This window comes from Melospiza melodia, chromosome 1 (genome assembly GCF_035770615.1).
Source record: "Melospiza melodia melodia isolate bMelMel2 chromosome 1, bMelMel2.pri, whole genome shotgun sequence".
NCBI lineage: Eukaryota > Metazoa > Chordata > Aves > Passeriformes > Passerellidae > Melospiza > Melospiza melodia.
This window is the reverse complement of record NC_086194.1, coordinates 172,700,968-172,721,439: the sequence shown is the minus strand read 5'-3', so window position 1 is coordinate 172,721,439 and position 20,472 is coordinate 172,700,968. Positions and strand designations below refer to the sequence as shown.

Sequence of the window (20,472 nt, the reverse complement as noted above, 5' to 3'; positions counted from 1 at the left end):
GTTGTCTATTTTGGTTTCTCTGAGACGTCTCCCAAGCAAATCCTCCCAAATACCAACTCTCACTTAAAAGCTGTTACCAAGTTCAGAGGGACACAGCCTCAAGAGCATGGCATGACACTGAAGGATTTTGAGAAGGAAAACATTCCCTACGTCACCACACGCAAGTCTATGCCACACAAAACTGATGTCAAAATTTCCATTCAGGTACCTCCAGAGAGTCACAAAGTCAATCTTCTTTTTCTGAAAACTGAATGTCTGCGATTCCTTCAAGGGCTCCTCAGGCCTTCTTCTTATCTTTCACAAGATTTCCTTTCTATGTTTCACTCAGAGCGCCATAACGGGACCCCACAGTGTGAACTTGCTGGGCCCACTTCAGACGAGAGCTACAGGATGAACAAACACAAGAAGACATTGGACAGGAGGGGCAGTGTCACAGGGATTGGTCTCCCATATCCAGCAGGAAAGGACTGGCATATAGACAGGTTGAGAATGTTGGCAATGGAACAGGGAGGGAGAGAATGGGATGGAAGGGGACACCCATCATCCCCAGAAGAGCTGCAAAGCCCAGATGAGCCTGATGTAGCTGTGGAGGAATGAGGATGCTCTCAACAAGACACCCAAAAACGACAGCACACCAGGGACATTGGGTGACATCACTGTTGACACCCCACTGTCCAAAGATCTGGTCACGTCCACAGCCCTCCATAAAAAACATCTTCATCAACAGACTTTCTTCACTAATACCTGCATTTAAAGCTGACAACAAGGTCAGAGGGACATGGACTCAAAAGAAAAACATGACACAGCAGAACTGTGGGATGGAAAACACTCCCCACCTCAGGACTCATCACTCTGAATCAACCAGGAAATGTGGCCTGCAAAATGCCCCAAGGCCATGGGACAAAGCTGTCCCGCCCCTCCAGGACCAGCATAAAAGCAAGCCCAGAGCCTCTCTCCCTCACACACTTCTCCTCACACCTTCTCCGCCTGCACCTTCAAACTACCAGGTGAGCCTCAAACCCCTAACCCTCCTGCTCCTGCACCCCTGGACCCTCTCTTCCAGCACACTGTGCCTCACTCTCTGCAGCCCTCACGCCTCCCCACAGCCCCAAAACACCTTCCACACTCTCTTGCCCTTCTAACAATTCACACCTCTTGCTCCCCCATGCCCCTCCCCTGCCTCAACCCTCTCTCTTCCAGGCACCCTCCACACCACACCCATGGCCTGCTACAACCGCTGCAGTCCCTGCGGACCCACCCCGCTGGCCAACAGCTGCAACGAGCCCTGTGCCCTGCAATGCCAGGATTCCCGCGTCATCATCAACCCTTCCCCTGTGCTGGTCACCCTGCCAGGACCCATCATGACCTCCTTCCCCCAGAACACCGCCGTCGGATCCACCTCCTCCGCTGCTCTGGGCACTGAGCTCAATGCCCAGGGACAGCCCATCTCTGGCGGATTTGGTGGCTTTGGCCTTGGCTACGGCCTGGGAGGCCTGGGCTGCTATGGCAGAAGGGGCTATGGCTCCATCTGCTAAGGGCCCTCAGCACCACCCCTGACACCACCAGCTCTGGCCTCTGGCAACAGCTCTGGCAACCAAAGCACCTTGGCTCATATTTGCCCTACTTGTACCTCATTCCGGATCTGTTTAAGTTCTCTCCCTTGTCTTTTTAATCTTTTGCCTCAATAAAGTTTTCCTGCATCAAAGCCTCACGCCTCTTCTTTTATGAATTTCACACCTCTCACACCCTCACCCATGGGCTGGATGGCAAAGGGGCACAACACCTTCCTAAACAAGTAGAATCCCAACAGTAACAACCTGAACTGGCACAGGAAGAAGGGTTGAAGGGTCACATTCCAGAACATGACAAAATCACATCGCCTGCCATACAAAAGGTTTTGACACAACAATGCTCTCCTGTTCATTGATCTGGGAAAGACTTTCCGTGCCAGCATTCCCTTGACAAGATCTCCTCCCATCACAACTCTCAAAGCACACAAACAATCACAATAACATCCACTCTCAGAGAAACTCAGGAAGCGCTGCAAGGGCTTCCATTCTCTCTGCTCAAGGAAGGCTACCCAGAGAAGGACTTCCAGAACCATGGACACCTCAGGTTTTCATCTCTCTGGGAAGGGAAACTCCTGGATCTCTTCCGCTCTATGAGCAACCTCACACCAAGAACAACTTGTCTGCTCTGCCCAGGTAATTCTGTCTGTTTTCACTTGTGCCCTTGCCGACTTGTAACAGCCCCATATTGAGGCGTGTCTCCTGGAAGTCCCAGCTCTCTCAGTCCTCACTGACAAATCCTCCAACCCCTTAAATATCTTGGTAGCCCTGAACTGGCCTTGGATCACTAAGTCTGTGGGCCTCCTCCCCTCGGGACCCCAGACCTGCTCACACTGACTCACATCATTTTTGAGGATGTTGAACAGTGTCGGCCTCATGGATACAACTCTCGAGCTACTTCATTTGAAGTTTGACTCCAGCTTGACATTGGATCACAAGGCTCCAGGTCTTGTTGTTTCAATATTATAGAAATAGAGCAGTCCACATCACTGACCCTTCACACCACCTGTACATCCTTGCATGGTCTCGGATGATGCAGTAGGAGACAGTGCCAAAGATATTGCTAAGAGGTGAAGGTAAACACCAGCCATGGCTCCCTCATCATCCACAGTAAGATTTTTTCATTCTGTAAGTAACTTAGAGGTCACTAAGACAGGATTTAAGCAACTCTAACTGCATCTCATCACCTTATACAAGCTGAACGTGGAAATGCTTTGTAGGGATAAAATTGTCCCATTCTTGTCTGCACAAAAAAGCTCCCTGGAAATCCACAGGCAGGGTGGGAGGGAGCAAATGCGCTTGAAGGGGCAGGTCCTAAAGTCTAGCACAGCCACCAAGGCCCAGCACAGCATGACTGGGCTGTAGAGGAATGGGATGCCTCACTTAAATGCAACCACAAACCAAAGCACACTTGTCCCATTGGTTGATCACCTTAATGACATCCCAATTTTCATAGGCATTTGTGGTTCATTCTGTATTTTTTGACACACGCCTTCCAAGTTAATCCTCCCAAACACCAACTCTCACTTTAAAGCTGCTGCCAAGGTCCCATAAACACAGTCACAAGAGCAGGACATGGACTTGTAGAGTTGCAGGAAGGAAAAAAGGCTCCAGCACAGGACTTGTCAGGCTGGGCCCGGTAAAACTGAAGTTATGGTGTGCATTCAGGTACCTTGAGAGAGTAAAAAGGTCAACACTTCTCTTATGAAAATTGAATGTATTTAGGTCTTTCAAGTGCTCCACAGACATCGTCGTCTTATCCTTTTCCAGTTTTCCTTTCTAGGTGTCACTCAGAGCCCAGCAATGGGACCACACAGTATGACCGTATGACCTAGCTGGCTCCAGGTGAGATGAGTGCTACCAATGAATAAAACACAAGATATTACAGGGCTGGACAATAGTCCCCAAACCACAGGGATTGTTTTCCCATATCCAGCAGGAATGGCCTGGCATATAAACAGGTTTACAATGTTGGCAATGAGGAAAGAAGCGAGAGAACGGGATGGAAGGGGCACCCTTCATCTCCCAAAGAGCTGCAAAGCCCAGATGAGTCTGACGTGGCTGTGGGGGAAAGAGAATCTTTTCTACAAGACACTCAAAAACCACAGCAAACCAGGGCCAGGGCATGACTTAATTAGTGACACCCCACTGTCAAATGCTCTGGTCACGTCCACAGCCCTCCACAAAAAACATCACCATCAACAGACTTTCTTCACTAATACCCGCATTTAAAGCTGCCAACAAGGTCAGATGGACGCGGACTCAAAAGTAGAACATAACACAGCAGAGTTGTGGGGTGGAAAACACTCCCCACCTCAGGACTCACCACTCTGAATCAACCAGGAACTGTGGCCTGCAAAATGCCCCACGGCCATGGGACAAGGCTGTCCCGCCCCTCCAGAACCAGCATAAAAGCCAGCCCAGAGCCTCTCGTCCTCACACACTTCTCCTCACACCTTCTCCTCCTGCACCTGCCGACAACAAGGTGAGCCTCAAGCCAGCAAGCCTCCTGCTCCTGCACAATTCTCTCCTTGCTCCCTTGCATCTCTACCCTGCCTCATCCCTCTCTCTCTTCCAGGCACCCTCCACACCACACCCATGGCCTGCTACAACCGCTGCAGTCCCTGCGGACCCACCCCGCTGGCCAACAGCTGCAACGAGCCCTGTGCCCTGCAATGCCAGGATTCCCGCGTCATCATCAACCCTTCCCCTGTGCTGGTCACCCTGCCAGGACCCATCATGACCTCCTTCCCCCAGAACACCGCCGTCGGATCCACCTCCTCCGCTGCTCTGGGCACTGAGCTCAATGCCCAGGGACAGCCCATCTCTGGGGGCTTTGGTGGCTTTGGCCTTGGCTATGGCCTGGGAGGCCTGGGCTGCTATGGCAGAAGGGGCTATGGCTCCATCTGCTAAGGGCCCTCAGCACCACCCCTGACACCTCCAGCTCTGGCCTCTGCCAACAGCTCCTGCAACCAAAGCACCTCAGCTGATGATCTCTCTGCTTCTACTTCACTCCGGATCCCTTCAAGTTCTTTTCTTTGTCTTTTAATTTTTTTGCAGCAATAAATTTTTCTTTCATCAAAGCCTCACATGTCTCCTCCTCTTTTTGAATTTGAAAGTTCTCAAACCCTCACTCTTTGGGTGGAAGGCAAAGGGGCACAACACCTTCCTAAACAAGTAGAACCCTACCTGTAATAACTAAGACTGCCACAGGAAGCAGGGTTTAATGGTGACCTTCCAGATTATGACAAAATCACATCTCCTGCCATACCAAAGGCTTTGACACAAAAACGCTCTCCCGCTCATTGCTCTGGCAAAGTCTCTACATGCCAGAGAAATCTTGAAAATATGTCCTCCCATCAGAAATCTAAAACCACACAAACACTCAGCTCCCAGGCAAACAAAGGAGGTGCTGCAAGGGCTTCCATCCTCTCTGCTGAACAAAGGCTAGGCAGAGAAGGATTTCCAGAACCATGGACACTTCAGGGTCTCATCTCCCTGGAAAAATAAACTCCTGCACTCTTCCACTCTGTGACCAACGTCACACTAAGGAAGGCTTGACTGCTCTGCCCATGGAATTCCATCTCTTTTCACTTGTGCCCTTCCTGACTTGTAAGAACCTCACATCCAGCCTGGTTTCCTGAAAGTCTCAGCTCTCTCAGTCCCTTGTGAGAAATCCTCCACCCATTCAATATCTTGATAGCCCTGTACTGGTCTTGTTTCACTAAGTCTGTGTGCCTCCTCCCCTGGGGAGCTCATAACTGACCCACAACATTTTTGAGGATGTTGAACAGTGTTGGCCTCATGGATCTGACTCTAGAGTTACTTCATTTGAAATTTGACTCCAGCTTGACTTTGGATCACCAGGCTCAAGGTCATCTTGTTAAAATGTTGTATAAATAGAGCAGACCACCTCACTGACCCTTTACACCACCTGTACATCCTTGCATAGACTGGGGTGATGAAGTAGGAGACAGTGCCAAAGACATTGCAAAGAGGTGGAGATAGACACCAGCCATGGCTCCCTCATCACCCGCAGTAAGATTCTTTCTTTCTGTAGATAACACAGAGGTCACTAAGACAATTCAACTCTAACTGCTCTACATCACCCTGTATGTACTGCACTAGGAAATGCTTTGTAGGGATAAAATGGTCCCATCCTTGTCTGCAGGAACAAGGTCCCTGGAAATCCATGGGCAAGGTGGGAGGGAGTAAATGACATGGAAGGGGCAGGACCTAACGCCTGACACAGCCACAAAGTCCCAACCAGCATGGCAGGGCTGTAAAGGAATGGGATCTCTCTCTCAAATGCAGTCACAAACCAAAGCACACCTGTCCCATTGGTTTACCACATTGATGACATCCAATTTTCATAGGATTTCATGGTTTATTTTGGTTTCTCTGACATGCACCTTCCAAGGAAATCGTCTTAAATACCAACTCTCACTTTAAAGTTTCTGCCAAGATCAGATGGACATGCTCAAAAGAGCAGGACAGAATTGTAGAGTTGCAGAAAGTAAAGAAGTCACCAGCTTCTGACTCGCCAGCCTGGACTTGGTAGAACTGATGTCATGGTTTTCATTCGTGTACCTTGAGAGAGTGAAAAGGTCAACACTATTATTCTGGAAATTCAATGTACCCAGGTCCTCCAACTGCTTGCTATCCCAGCCTCATCTCCTGACAGTCCCAGCTACCTCAGTCTTTCCTCTAACAAAGATTCTCCAGCCCTTCATTATCCAGTGGCCTTCAACTGGTCTTCATCCACTACCCCCTTGTACTTCTGCACCTGTGGAGGCCAGAATTGTCCACGTCTCCAAACAGGATTTGACCAGTGCTATCAAGAGAGGAAGGGCCACCTCTCCTGACTTCGTGGCAACAAATTTTGAAATCTGTCTTGAACACAGGTGACATTGATTGAAGTAATGTGCCACTGTACCCTTCTGGTGTCTTTGTTCTTCACCAGAACCACAGGCTCTTGCTCACAATAGACACTTCCAGTACTGTGATCCCACAGCATTCTCCAGGGACAAGGGCAATTCCAATCCAGATGGAGAACTTCTCATTTCCATTTCTTGACCTTTGGGAGACTCCATTAACCCTCACTCTGCTGACCTCTCTGGTGGAACAGCGAAATGGGGACTCAGACACTCCACAATCTGCCAGCTCACTGAGGAGGCAACTCAACTCAACAACTGCCCACATGGAAGAGAAGATTACAGGTGCTCGCACATGGCACAGATACAAAACCCAGACCAGTCGGACTGACCTGGGATAATTTGGGGCCCCTCTTCACAACACACACAAAAACCCAAAACCATGAGTTACATTGGATGACCTCACTGATGACACCCCAACTCTGCAAATCTTGTTCACATCTTCAGTCTCCTTTGACACACACCATCAACAGCAGACTTAGGTCTCAAACACTCTCACTTTAGAGGAGGAATGAACGTGATGGAAGGGGCAGCTCCTCATGCACAGCTCAGTTGCAAAGCCCAAACCAGCCTGAACATGACTGCAGTGGAATGGGGCCCCTCTTCACAACACACCCACAAAAAAACCCATACGGGTACCACAGAATGACCTCACTGATGACACTCATATGATTCCTGGGGTTTTTGTTGTATATTTGGGTTTCTCTGACACACATATTCCAAGCAAATCCTCCCAAATACCAACTCTCACTTAAAAGCAGACACCAAGTTCAGATGGAAACAGCCTCAAGAGCAAGACATGACACTGAAGGATTATGAAAGAAAAACATTCCCCAATTCACAACACGTCAAAATCTATGACACAGAAAACCGATGTTAAAATCTCCTTTCAAGTACCTCTAGAGTGGAATAAGGTCAACCAATTTTTTTTTAAAAATAAACGCCCACAGTTCCTTCAACTGCTCCTCATGTCTTCCTATCATGTTTCACGCATTTTTCTTTCTATGTTTTTCTCAGCACCTAGCAACGGAACTCCACAGTGTGACCTTGCTGAGACCAGTGGAGATGAGCGCTATGGTTGAACCAACACAAGAAGACATTGGACAGCAGGGGCGGCATCAAAGGGATTGCTCTCCCATATCCAGCAGGAGATGACTGACATTTACAAAGGTTTATAATGTTGGCAATGGGACACGGAGGGAGAGAACGAGATCAAAGGGGACTTGCATCATCCCCAGAAGAACGGCAAAGCCCAGATGAGCCTGACATGGCTGTGGAGGAATGAGGAGCCTCGCCACAAGACACACACAAACCAAAGCACCCATAGGACATTGGGTGACTTCACTGTTGACCCCCACTGTCCAAAGCTCTGGTCATGTCCACAGCTCTCCACAAAAAACATCTTCATCAACAGACTTTCTTCAAAAATACCTGCATTTAAAGCTGCTGACAAGGTCCGATGAGCACGGACTCAAAAGTAGCACATGACACAGCAGAATTGTGGGATGGAAAACACTCCCCACCTCAGGACTCACCACTCTGAGACAACCAGGATCTGTGGTCTGCAAAATGCCCCAAGGCCATGGGACAAAGCTGTCCCGCCCCTCCAGAACCAGCATAAAAGCTGGCCCAGAGCTTCTCTCCCTCACACACTTCTCCTCAAGCCTTCTGCTCCTACTCCTGCCAACAACCAGGTGAGCCTCAAGTCCGTGACCCTCCTGCACCTGCACCTCTGGCCCCTCTCTTCCAGCACGGTCAGCACCAGCCTCAGCAGCCCTCAACCCTCCTCACAGCCTGACAACAGCCTCCACACTCCATCACAATTCAAACCCCAACACCCCTGCCCTACCTCACACTCTCTCTTCCAGGCACCCTCCACACCACACCCATGGCCTGCTACAACCGCTGCAGTCCCTGTGGACCCACCCCGCTGGCCAACAGCTGCAACGAGCCCTGTGCCCTGCAATGCCAGGATTCCCACGTCATCATCAACCCTTCCCCTGTGCTGGTCACCCTGCCAGGACCCATCATGACCTCCTTCCCCCAGAACACCGCCGTCGGATCCACCTCCTCCGCTGCTCTGGGCACTGAGCTCAATGCCCAGGGACAGCCCATCTCTGGCGGATTTGGCTTTGGCCTTGGCTACGGCCTGGGAGGCCTGGGCTGCTATGGCAGAAGGGGCTATGGCTCCATCTGCTAAGGGCCCTCAGCACCACCCCTGACACCACCAGCTCTGCCCTCTGCCAACAGCACCTCCTGCAAGTAAAGCACCTCAGCTGATGGTCTTTCTACTTCTATCTCACTCCTGATCCCTTCAGCTTCTTCTTTCCCATCATTCTTTCTCTTCAATAAAGTTTTCTTGCACCACAATGTGAGTTGCTTTCTGCTATTTTTGTATTCCAAAGGTCTGACATCCTCATCCTGTGCAATGCCAGCACTCAACCATTATGTTTGATGGAAAGGGCCCAACGTACCTTTCTTAGCAAACGCATCCCCACCAGGAACAACCAACACTGACATGGGAAACTGGGGAGAAGGGAGACCTTCCAGAACATGACACAAGGCCATCACCTCATCTACCAAAGGCTTTGACACAGTAATAATTATCACCTGGGCACTGCTCTGACAATGTCACTCTAAGCCAGCATACACCTGAAAAATTCTCCTCCCAGTAGCAGTCTTGAGTCCTCCTCATGAACACAGGAATAACATCACACACTTGGGCAGGAACTCCACAGTGCAAATGCTTCCATCCCCCTTGCTTAAGCAGGCCCATCACAGGCAGGATTTCTGGGATTATGGCCAGTTCAGTTTTGGACCTCCAAGAAAAGGGACCAGATTGTCTCTTACACTCTGAGACCATCCGCACACATTGAAAAATACCTACTTTGCATGTCAATGGAATTCCATTGATTTTCACTGGTGCACGTGCCCCCTTTCTCTTTTCTGCTCTGCTGTGAACAGCTGGGTTCCCATACACTAGTGACCCCTCCCTGCCCAGTCCTGTCTCCTCAGAGTCCCAGCTCTCTCAGCCTCTCATCTAGCAAGGATCCACCAGGCCCTTAATTATCTGGTGACCTTCAACTTGTCTTTGTCCACTACCCCCTTGTGCTTCTTCACCTGTCAAGGCCAGAACTGTCCACACTACCTCACACAGGATCTCACCAGTGCTCTAAAAAGAGGAAGCGCCACCTTCTACAATTTCATGGCAGCAAAGCAGCAATTTCAGAAATCTGTCTTGGACACAGGTGATGCCCCACCTAAGTAATTCCCCACTGCAATTTTCTGGTCCGTCTTCTCCAGCAGCACCACAAGGTCTGGCTCACAAAAACCACATTTCAGACTCTCTGTCCACAGCATTATACAGAGACAATTGCAATTCCTGTCCAGATGCACAACTTCTCATTTCTCTTGCTTGAAATTTAGGAGTTTTTATTAACCCTTAGTCTTGAGGTCCTTCTGAATGGTGGAATAGCCAAGAAGTGCCTCAGACAATCCAACACCTGCCAGCTCGCTGAAGGGGCAACTCTCCCACTGTCGAGAAGGAATAGAAGAATCCAGCCACTCAAACGTGGCACAGATGCAAAGCCCAGATCAGCCTGAGTGACCTGCGATAGTTTGGGGCCCCTCTTCACAACACACCCACAAATCCAAACCCCTGAGTTCCATTGGATGACTACACTGATGACAGCCCAGTTCTCAAAACCTTGGCCATGTCTTCAGTACCCTTTGGAATTCGCCATCAACACCAGACTTTGGTTTCAAATGCTCACATTTTAAAGGAGGAATGGCCGTGATGGAAGGGGCAGCTCCTCATGCACAGCTCAGCGGCAAAGCCCAAACCAGCCTGACATAGCTGCGGTGGAATGGGGCTCCTCTTCATAACACACCCACAAATAAAAGCACAGAAGTGCCTTAAAATGACCTCAGATATGACACCCATAGTATTCCTTGGGCATTTCTTGTATATTTTTGTTCCTCTGACACACATCTTCCAAGCAGACCATCCCAAATAGCCATACAAGTACCCCAAAAGCTAACAACAAGGTCAGATGGAAATGGCCTCAAGAGCAGGACATGACACTGAAGGATTGGGAAAAGGAAAACATTCCCCACATGAACACTAAGAAGTCCATGCCAGACAAAAACAATGTAACAATTTCTGTACAAGTACCACTAGAGTAGAATAATGACAACATTTGTCCTTTGAAAAATAAATATCCACCTTTCCTCCAACTGCTCCTCAAGTCTACTTACCTTGTACCACTTTTCCTTTCCAGGTTTGACTCAGAGCCCAGCAATGGGACCCCACAGTGTGAACGTGCGGGGCCCAGTTCAGATGAGCGCTACAGATGAACCAACACAAGACATTAGACAGCAAGGGAAGTGTCACAGGGATTGTTCGCCCATATCCAGCAGGAAAGGCCTGGCATAGAGACAGGTTTAGAATGTCAGCGATGGGGCAGGGAGGGAGAGAATGGGATGGAAGGGGACACGCATTATCCCCAGAAGAACGGCAAAGCCAAGATGAGCTTGACATGGCTGTGAGGGAATGTGCACCCTCCCCACAAGAAACCCACAAACCACAGCGCACCCGGACCAGGGGATGACTTCACTGTTGACACCCCACTGTCCAAAGCTCTGATCACATCTACAGCCCTCTACAAGAAACATTTCATCAACAGACTTTGGTCTGTAATACCTGTATTTAAAGCTGCCGCCAAGGCCAGATGGACATGGACTCAAAAGTAGAACATGACACAGCAGAGTTGTGGGGTGGAAAACACTCCCCACATCAGCACTCACCACTCTGAGACAACCAGGAAATGTGGCCTGCAAAATGCCCCACGGCCATGGGACAAGGTTGTCCCGCCCCTCCAGAACCAGCATAAAAGCCAGCCCAGAGTCTCTCTCCCTCACACACTTCTCCACAAGCCATCTCCTTCTGCTCCTGTCGACAACAAGGTGAGCCTCAAGCCCGCAAACCTCCTGCTCCTGCACACTTCTCTCCTTACTCCCCCACGCCTCTACCCTGCCTCATCCCTCTCTCTCTTCCAGGCACCCTCCACACCACACCCATGGCCTGCTACAGCCTCTGCAGTCCCTGCGGACCCAGCCCGCTGGCCAACAGCTGCAACGAGCCCTGTGCCCTGCAATGCCAGGATTCCCGCGTCATCATCAACCCTTCCCCTGTGATGGTCACCCTGCCAGGACCCATCATGACCTCCTTCCCCCAGAACACCGCCGTCGGATCCACCTCCTCCGCTGCTCTGGGCACTGAGCTCAATGCCCAGGGACAGCCCATCTCTGGCGGATTTGGCTTTGGCCTTGGCTACGGCCTGGGAGGCCTGGGCTGCTATGGCACAAGGGGCTATGGCTCCATCTGCTAAGGGCCCTCAGCTCTGGCCTTTGCCAACAGCTCCTGCAAGCAAAGTGCCTCACCTGATGGTTTCTCTACTGGTACCTCACACCTGAATCCTTCAGCTTCTTCTTTCTCTGCATTCTTTCAATTCAATAAATTTTTCCTGCATCACAACCTGAGTTGTTTCATCTTCTATCTAAATTCCAATGGTCTCACACCCTCACCCTGTGCAATGTCACCACTCATCCATTATGTGGGATTGAAAGAGAGCAAAGAACATTTCTTAGCAAATATGTCCCCACCAGAATATCCTACACTGACATGGACAACAAGGGAGTGTAGTTGACCTTCCAGAACATGACACAAGGCCATCACCTCATCTACCAAAGGCTTGGACAAAACAATTCTCTCTTGGGCACTGCTCTGACAAAATCACTCTAAGCCAGTATACACTTGGAAAATTTTCAGAAGCACTCTTGAGTCTAGTCCGTGAAAAGAGGAATAACATCTTGTATTAGGGCAGGAACTGCTGAGTGAAAATGATTCATCCCCCTTGCCCAATGAGGCCCAACAGGAGCAGGATTTCCAGAATTCTGGCCAGTTCAGTTTTGGAATTCCAAGAAGAAGGATCTCATTGCCTCTTACATCTGGGACCATCCACACACACTGAAAAATTCTTGCTTCCTTTGCCCATGTAATTCCATCTATTTTCACTTGTGCAAGTGCCCTCTTTCCCTCCATGTGTGCAGTGCTGAGAACAGCTGGGCTCCCACACACTGGTGACACATCCCTGCCCAGCCTTGTCTCCTCAGAGTCCCAGCTCTCACAGCCTCTCCTCTAGCAAAGATCCACCTGGCACTTTAAGTATCTGGTGGCCCTCAACAGGTCTTTGTCCACTACCCACTTGTGCTTCTTCCCCTGTTGAGGCCAGAAGTGTCTCTATCACTCCACATCTGATCTGATTCAGTGCTCTAAAGAGGGAAAGGGCTACCCGTCAAGACTTCAGGTTAAAAAATTTCTGAAATCTGTCTTGGACACAAGTGACGCGGATTGAAGTAATTCCCCACTGCGACCTGCGGCTCACTCTGTTCTCTGTCAGCACAACACGGTCCTGCCCACAAAAGCCACTTTTCAGACTCTGAGCCCACAACATTATCCAGGGCCCAGTGCAATTCTTGTCCACATGCAGAACTTCACATTTCTCTTGTTTGAACCTTGGGCAGTTCCCTTAAAACCTTAGTCTCAAGGTCCTTCTTACCAGTGGAACGGCCAAGTGGGGCCTCAGTCACACCAACATCTGAAAGTGCACTGAAGGGAAAACTCTCCAACTGCCCACATGGAATGGAAGAGTCCAGGTGCTCACACCTGGCACAGATGCAAAGCCCAGACGAGACTGACTGATCTAGGATAGTTTGGAGTTCCATGGGATGACCTAACTGATGACACCCCACCTCTCCAAATCTCGGTCATGTCTTCAGTTCCCTTTGACTCACACCATCAACACCAGTCTTTGGTTTCAAATACTCACACTATAAAGGAGGAATGACTGTTATGGCAGGAGTAGATCCTCATGCATAGCACAGTACAAAGGCCACACCAGCCTGACATGGCTGCAGTGGAATGGGGACCCTCTTCACAGCACACCCAAAAATTAAACAACACGAATGCTACAGAATGACCTCACTGATGACACCCATATTTTTCTTAGGCTTCTGTTGTACATTTGGGCTTTTCTGACACACATCTTCCAAACAAATCCTCCCAAATACCAACTCTCACTTTAAAGCTGACACCAAGGTCAGATGGACACTTCCTCAAGAGAAGGACATGACACTGCACAATTGTGTGCAGGAAAACATTCCCCACATGATGACCTGCAAGGCTGTGTCAGAAAAAATTGATATTATGACTTCAATTCAGGTACCTCTAGAGAGTAGCAAGGTCAACCCACTTTTTCTGAAAAGTGAATGTGTATAGCTACATCAGTTACCCCTCAAACAAGTTCTTCCCCTTATCCTTCACCAGCTATGGATGGACCAGCACAAGACCCTGGGTTGTATGGGAAGCATGTCTGAATAAGAGGAATTGCTTCCCATCCTTAGTGGGAAAGTCCTGAACTATAGGGGTGTTTAGAAATTTTGCAATATGGTCGGGAGACAGAAAATGTGATGAAGGGGAGCTGTCACCTGTCACCCCCAGAAGAGCTGCAAAGCCCAAACCAGCCTGATGCGGCTGTGGCAGAATGAGGTCCCTCTTCACCACACACCCACAAAACCACAGGACACCATTGCCACAATGATGACAACCCATCTCTCCAAAGCTTTGGTCACATCTTCAGCCCTCCCAGAGAAACAATGTCAACCACAGCCTTTGGTCTAATACCTTCATTTAAAAGACACTGCCAAGGTCAAGTCCTCAAGAGCAGGATACGACAATGCAGACTTGTGGGGAGCAAAATACTCCCCACCTCAGCACTCACCAGGCATACAAAAATGCCCCGAGGGCATGGGGCAAGGCTGTCCCGCCCCTCCAGAACCAGCATAAAAGCAAGCCCAGAGCCTCTCTCCCTCACACACTCCTCCTCAAGCCTTCTCCTCCTGCTCCTGCCTATAACCAGGTGAGCCTCAATCCCCTGACCCTCCTGCTCCTGCACCCCTGGCCCCTGTCTTCCCACACACCCAGTCCCAGCCGCCCTCATGCTGCCCACAGCTCCACAACAGCTTCCACACTCCATCGCTGCCCCTTGCTCCCCCATGCCCCAGCCCGGCCTCACCCTCCTCTCTTCCAGGCACCCTCCACACCACACCCATGGCCTGCTACAACCGCTGCAGTCCCTGCAGACCCACCCCGCTGGCCAACAGCTGCAACGAGCCCTGTGCCCTGCAATGCCAGGATTCCCGCGTCATCATCAACCCTTCCCCTGTGATGGTCACCCTGCCAGGACCCATCATGACCTCCTTCCCCCAGAACACCGCCGTCGGATCCACCTCCTCGGCTGCCGTGGGCACTGAGCTCAATGTGCAGGGACAGCCCATCTCTGGGGGATTTGGCTTTGGCCTTGGCTACGGCCTGGGAGGCCTGGGCTGCTATGGCAGAAGGGGCTATGGCTACATCTGCTAAGGGCCCTCAGCACCACCCCTGACACCACCAGCTCTACCCTCTGCCAACAGCTCCTGCAATCAAAGCACTTCAGCTGATGGTCTCCCTACTTGCACCTCACTCTGGATCCGTTCAAGCTCTCTCTCCTGTCTTTTAATTATTTTCCCTCAATAAAGTTTTTCTGCATCAAAGTCCCACATGTTTCCTCTTCATTTGCATTTCAAAGCTCTCACACCCTCACCCATGGGGTGGATGGCAAAGGGGCACAACACCTTCCTAAATAAGTAAAACTCCACTTCAAGAACCAAGACTGCTACAGGAAGCAGGGTTGAATGGTGTTTTTCCACACTATGACAAAATCGGATCTCCTGCCATACCAAAGGCTTTGACACAACAATGCTCTCCTGTTCATTGCGCTGGATGAGTCTCTCCATGCCAGCATTCCCTTGACAAGATCTCCTTCCATCAGAACTCTCAAACCACACAAACAACCACAATATCATCCACCCTCAGAGAAACTCAGGAATTGCTGCAAGGGTTTCCATCCTCTCTGCTCAAGGAAGGCTACTAGGAGAAGGATTTCCAGAACCATGGACACTTCAGGTTTTCATCTCCCTGGACAAATAAACTCCTGCACCTCTTCCACTCTGTGACAATCCTCACACCAAGAAAGGCTTGTCTGCTCGGCCCATGGAATTCCATCTGTTTTCTCTTGTGCCATTGCTGACTTTTCCTTCACATGTATGACACTGAGAAGAGATGCAATCCCTTGGCTTCATTCCCTGCCATCCAGGATTTACATACACTGGTAACAACCTCCATCAAGTCTTGTCTCCAGGAAGTCCCAGCTCCTGGAAGTTCTCTGTGAAAAATCCTTTCAGCCGTTTAAATATTCTTTTAGTCCTGAACTGGCCTTGATTCACTAAGTCTGTGGACCTCCTTCCCTGGGGAGCCCAGAACAACTCACATCGACAGAAATCATTTTTGAGGATGTTGATCAGTCTTGGCCTCACGGAAATGACTCTGGAGTTACTTCATTTGAAGTTTGACTTCAGCTTGTCTTTGGATCACAAGGCTCCGGGTCATGCTGTTTCAATATTATAGAAATAGAGCAGTCCACATCACTGACCCTTCACACCACCTGTACAACCTTGTATGGTCTGGGATGATGCAGTAGGAGACAGTGCCAAAGATATTGCTAAGAGGTGAAGGTAAACAGCAGTCATGGCTCCCTCATCACCTACAGTATGATTTTTTCATTCTGTAAGTAACTTAGAGGTCACTAAGAAGGGATTTTGCACACCATAAGCAACTCTAACAGCTTCTCATCACCTTATATGAGCTGAACTTGGAAATGCTTTGTAGGGATAAAATTGTCCCATCCTTGTCTGCACAAAAAAGCTCCCTGGAAATCCACAGGCAGGGTGGGAGGGAGTAAATGCACTTGAAGGGGCAGGTCCTGAAGTCTAGCACATCCACCAAGCCCCACACAGCCTGACAGGGCTGTAGAGGAATGGGATGCCTCACTTAAATGCAACCACAAACCAAAGCACACCTGTCCCATTGGCAGACCACATTAATGACATCCCAATTCTCATAGGCATTTATGGTTTATTCTGGTTTTTTTGACACACGCCTTCCAAGTTAATCCTCCCAAACACCAACTCTCACTTTAAAGCTGCTGCCAAGGTCCCATAAATACAGTCACAAGAGCAGGACATGGAATTGTTGAGGTGCAGGAAGGAAAACAGTCTCCAGCAAATGACTTGTCAGGCTGGGCCAGGTAAAACTGAAGTTATGATATGCATTCAGGTACCTTGAGAGAGTAAAAAGGTGCACACTTCTCTTGTGAAAATGGAATGTATTTAGGTCCTTCAAGTGCTCCACAGACATCATCTACTTATCCTTTCCAGTTTTCCTTTCTGGGTGTCACTCAGAGCCCAGCAATGGGACCCCACAGTATGACCTAGCTGGCTCCAGGTGAGATGAGTGCTACTAATGAATAAAACACAAGATATTACAGGGCTGGACAATAGTCCCCAAACCACAGGGATTGTTTTCCCATATCCAGCAGGAATGGCCTGGCATATAAACAGGCTTACAATGTTGGCAATGAGGAAAGAAGCGAGAGAATGGGATGGAAGGGGCACACTTCAACTCCCGAAGAGCTGCAAAACCCAGATGAGCCTGATGTGGCTGTGGGGGAATGAGAACCCTTTCCACAAGACACTCAAAGACCACAGTAAACCAGGGCCAGGGGATGACTTAATTAGTGACACCCCACTGTCAAAAGCGCTGGTCGAGTCCACAGCCCTCCACAAAAAACATCTTCATCAACAGACTTTCTTCACTAACACCTGCATTTAAAGCTGCCAACAAGGTCAGAGGGACATGGACTCAACAGTAGGACATGACACAGCAGAATTGTGGGATAGAAAACACTCCCCACCTCAGGACTCACCACTCTGAATCAACCAGGAACTGTGGCCTGCAAAATGCCCCACGGCCATGGGACAAGGCTGTCCCGCCCCTCCAGAACCAGCATAAAAGCCAGCCCAGAGCCTCTCTCCCTCACACACTTCTCCTCAAGACTTCTCCTCCTGCAGCTGCAGACTACCAGGTGAGCCCCAATCCCCTGACCCTCCTGCTCCTGCACCCCTGGCCCCACTCTGACACTACATTAGCCCTCAGCCTCTGCAGCCTTCACGACTCCCCAGAACTCCACAGCAGCCTCCACAGTCCTTTACTACCCTTTGCTCCCCCATGTTCCTGCCTCACCCTTCTCTCTTCCAGGCACCCTCCACACCACACCCATGGCCTGCTACAGCCGCTGCAGTCCCTGCGGACCCACCCCACTGGCCAACAGCTGCAACGAGCCCTGTGCCCTGCAATGCCAGGATTCCCGCGTCATCATTAACCCTTCCCCTGTGCTGGTCACCCTGCCAGGACCCATCATGACCTCCTTCCCCCAGAACACCGCCGTCGGATCCACCTCCTCCGCTGCTCTGGGCACTGAGCTCAATGCCCAGGGACAGCCCATCTCTGGGGGATTTGGCTTTGGCCTTGGCTACGGCCTGGGAGGCCTGGGCTGCTATGGCAGAAGGGGCTATGGCTCCATCTGCTAAGGGCCCTCAGCACCACTCCTGACACCACCAGCTCTGCCCTCTGCCAACAGCTCCTGCATCCAAAGCACCTCAGCTGGTGGCGTCTCTACTTGTACCTCACACCTGTTTCCTCAATTTCTTCTTTCTCAGCATTCTTTCACTTCAATAAATTTTTCTTGAATCACAATCTTAGTTGCTTCCTGTTCTTTTTGAATTCCAATGGTCTCACATCCTCACCCTGTGCAATGCCAACACTCAACCATTATGTGGGATGGAAAGGGAGCAAAGAACATTTCTTAGCAAATATGTCCCCACCAGGAACAACCAACGCTCACAAGCGAAACAGGGGAGAGTTGGGCACTTTCCAGAACATGACACAAGGCCATCACCTCATCCACCAAAGGCTTGGACACAACAATTCTCTCCTCAGCGCTGCTCTGACAAGGTCACTCTATGTCAGCATACACTTGAAATATTCTCTTCCCAGTAGCACCCTTCAGTTCTCCCCGTGAACAGAGGTACAAGAGCATCCACTTCGGCATGAAATCTGGAGAGCAAGTGCTTACATCCCCTCTGCTCAAGCAGGCTCTGCAGGAGAACAATTTCCAGGATTAGGGCCAGTTCAGTTTTGGACCCCCAAGAAGAAGAACCATTGTCTCTTGATCATCCACATATACTGAAAAATTCTCCTTTCCTTTGCCTCTGGTATTCACTTATTGTCACTGGTACACATGCCTTCTTTCCCGTCAAGTGTGCAGTGCTGAGAACAGCTGGGCTCCCACACACTGGTGACTCCGTTTGTCCAGCCTTGTCTCCTCAGAGTCCCAGCTCTCTTAGTGTGTCTTCTAGCAAGGACCCACCAGGCCCTTAATTATCTGGTGGCTCTCAACTGATCTTTGTCCACCACCCCCTTGTTCTTCTTCACCTGTGGAGGCCCGAACTATCCACACCACCCCACATGGGATTTGACCAGTACTCTAAAGAGAGGAAGGGCCACCTCTCCTGATTTCATGGCAACAATTTTCTGAAATCTGTGTTGGACGCAGGTGATGCCCCATTGAAGTAATTCCCCAATGCAATCTTCTGGTCTCTGTTCTCCACCAGCACCACAGGGTCCTGCTCACAAAAGCCACATTTCAGGCTCCCTGACCACAGCATTATCCAGGGCCCAGTGCAATTCCGGACCAGGTACACAACTTCAGATTTTCCTTGCTTTAAATCTGGGAGATTTGATTAACTCTTAGTCTTGAGGTCCTTCTGATTGATGGAACAGCCAAGTGTGGCCTCAGACACACCAACATCTGCCAGCTCGCTGAAGGGTCAACTCTCCCACTCCTGGCAAGGAATGGAAAAGTCCAGGCACTCACACCTGGCAAAGATGCAAAGCCCAAATCAGTCTGACACACCTGGGTTAGTTTGGGGCCCCGTCAAAAAACACACCCAGAAACTCAAAATCAGAGTTCCATTGGATGACCTCACTGATGACACCCCCCCTCTGCAAATCTTGGTCGCGCCTTCAGTCCTCTGTGACACACACCATCAACACCAGCCTTTGGTTTCAAATACTCACACCATAAAGATGGAATGACCACAATGGAAGGGGCAGCTCCTCAGGCACAGCACAGGTACAAAGGCCAAACCAGCCTGACATGGCTACAGTGGAATGGGGCAAATCTTCACAACACACCCACAAAATAAACCACAGAAGGGCCTTTAAACACCCTCACTGATGACAACCATATTGTTCTTACTATTTTGTTGTATATTCTGCTTTCTCTGACACACATCATCCATGCCAATGCTCCCCAATATCAAGTCTCAAATTAAAGCAGACACCAAGAAGAGATGCACATGGGCTCAAGAGCCATGACAGGGCAGATTTGCGGCAATAAATACTATCCTCACCTCATGACTTATAAAACTGCTTATGAGAAAACTGATATGATAAACCTAGATGTCGTAGCTCTAGAGAGTAACAAGGTCAACTCACTTTTTCTGAAAGCTAAATGGACACAGTTTCTTCAACTGCTCCTCATGCCTTCTTATCCAGCACCAAATTTCCCTTTCCAGGTTTCATTCTAATCACAGCAATGGGACCCCACAGTGTGACCTTGTTAGGCCCAGTTATTCGAGCGCTATGGATGAACCAGCACAAGACGTTGGACAGTAGGGGAGGTGTCACAGGGATTGTTCTCCCATAACCAGCAGGACAGGCCTGGCATGGAGACAGGTTTAGAATGCTGGCAACGAGACAGGCTGGGAGAGAATGACATGGAAGGGGACACTCATCACCCCCAGAAGAGTTGCAAAGCCCAGATGAGCCTGACATGGCTGTGAGGGTATGAGGACCTTCTTGACAATACACCCAAAAACCACAGCACACCAGGGTCAAGGGTTGGCTTCAT

At 49.9% G+C, this 20,472-nt stretch overlaps 3 protein-coding genes and 3 pseudogenes across 3 annotated transcripts; all 6 read left to right on the top strand.

Moving 5' to 3' along the window:
* Positions 1-882: 882 nt before the first annotated feature.
* LOC134430837 (feather beta keratin-like) lies at positions 883-1,535 on the top strand. The gene is made up of 2 exons (XM_063178712.1): positions 883-1,003; positions 1,198-1,535. The coding sequence occupies exons 1-2, from the start codon at positions 883-885 to the stop codon at positions 1,533-1,535; spliced, it is 459 nt and encodes a 152-aa protein (XP_063034782.1).
* A 2,393-nt stretch (positions 1,536-3,928) lies between these two features.
* LOC134430827 (feather beta keratin-like) lies at positions 3,929-4,481 on the top strand (annotated as a pseudogene).
* A 3,590-nt stretch (positions 4,482-8,071) lies between these two features.
* Positions 8,072-8,702, top strand: LOC134430816 (feather beta keratin-like). The gene is made up of 2 exons (XM_063178694.1): positions 8,072-8,192; positions 8,368-8,702. Exons 1-2 carry the CDS (start codon positions 8,072-8,074, stop codon positions 8,700-8,702), a joined length of 456 nt encoding a protein of 151 aa, XP_063034764.1.
* A 2,640-nt stretch (positions 8,703-11,342) lies between these two features.
* On the top strand, positions 11,343-11,892 carry LOC134430805 (feather beta keratin-like; annotated as a pseudogene).
* Positions 11,893-14,356: 2,464 nt separating this feature from the next.
* On the top strand, positions 14,357-14,984 carry LOC134416733 (feather beta keratin-like). Its single transcript, XM_063153483.1, has 2 exons — positions 14,357-14,481; positions 14,627-14,984. Exons 1-2 carry the CDS (start codon positions 14,357-14,359, stop codon positions 14,982-14,984), a joined length of 483 nt encoding a protein of 160 aa, XP_063009553.1.
* A 2,474-nt stretch (positions 14,985-17,458) lies between these two features.
* On the top strand, positions 17,459-18,088 carry LOC134416628 (feather beta keratin-like; annotated as a pseudogene).
* The last annotated feature ends 2,384 nt before the right edge of the window (positions 18,089-20,472 follow it).

Excerpts from the sequence above, each read along its gene's own strand:
- LOC134416733 (XM_063153483.1), top strand. The coding sequence starts at position 14,357 with ATGCCCCGAGGGCATGGGGCAAGGCTGTCCCGCCCCTCCAGAACCAGC. Across the intron at positions 14,482-14,626 it reads CTGCTCCTGCCTATAACCAG|CCCGGCCTCACCCTCCTCTC; the intron begins GTGAGCCTCAAT and ends CCCATGCCCCAG.
- LOC134430837 (XM_063178712.1), top strand. The coding sequence starts at position 883 with ATGCCCCAAGGCCATGGGACAAAGCTGTCCCGCCCCTCCAGGACCAGC. Across the intron at positions 1,004-1,197 it reads CCGCCTGCACCTTCAAACTA|CAGGCACCCTCCACACCACA; the intron begins CCAGGTGAGCCT and ends CCCTCTCTCTTC.
- LOC134430816 (XM_063178694.1), top strand. The coding sequence starts at position 8,072 with ATGCCCCAAGGCCATGGGACAAAGCTGTCCCGCCCCTCCAGAACCAGC. Across the intron at positions 8,193-8,367 it reads GCTCCTACTCCTGCCAACAA|CAGGCACCCTCCACACCACA; the intron begins CCAGGTGAGCCT and ends CACTCTCTCTTC.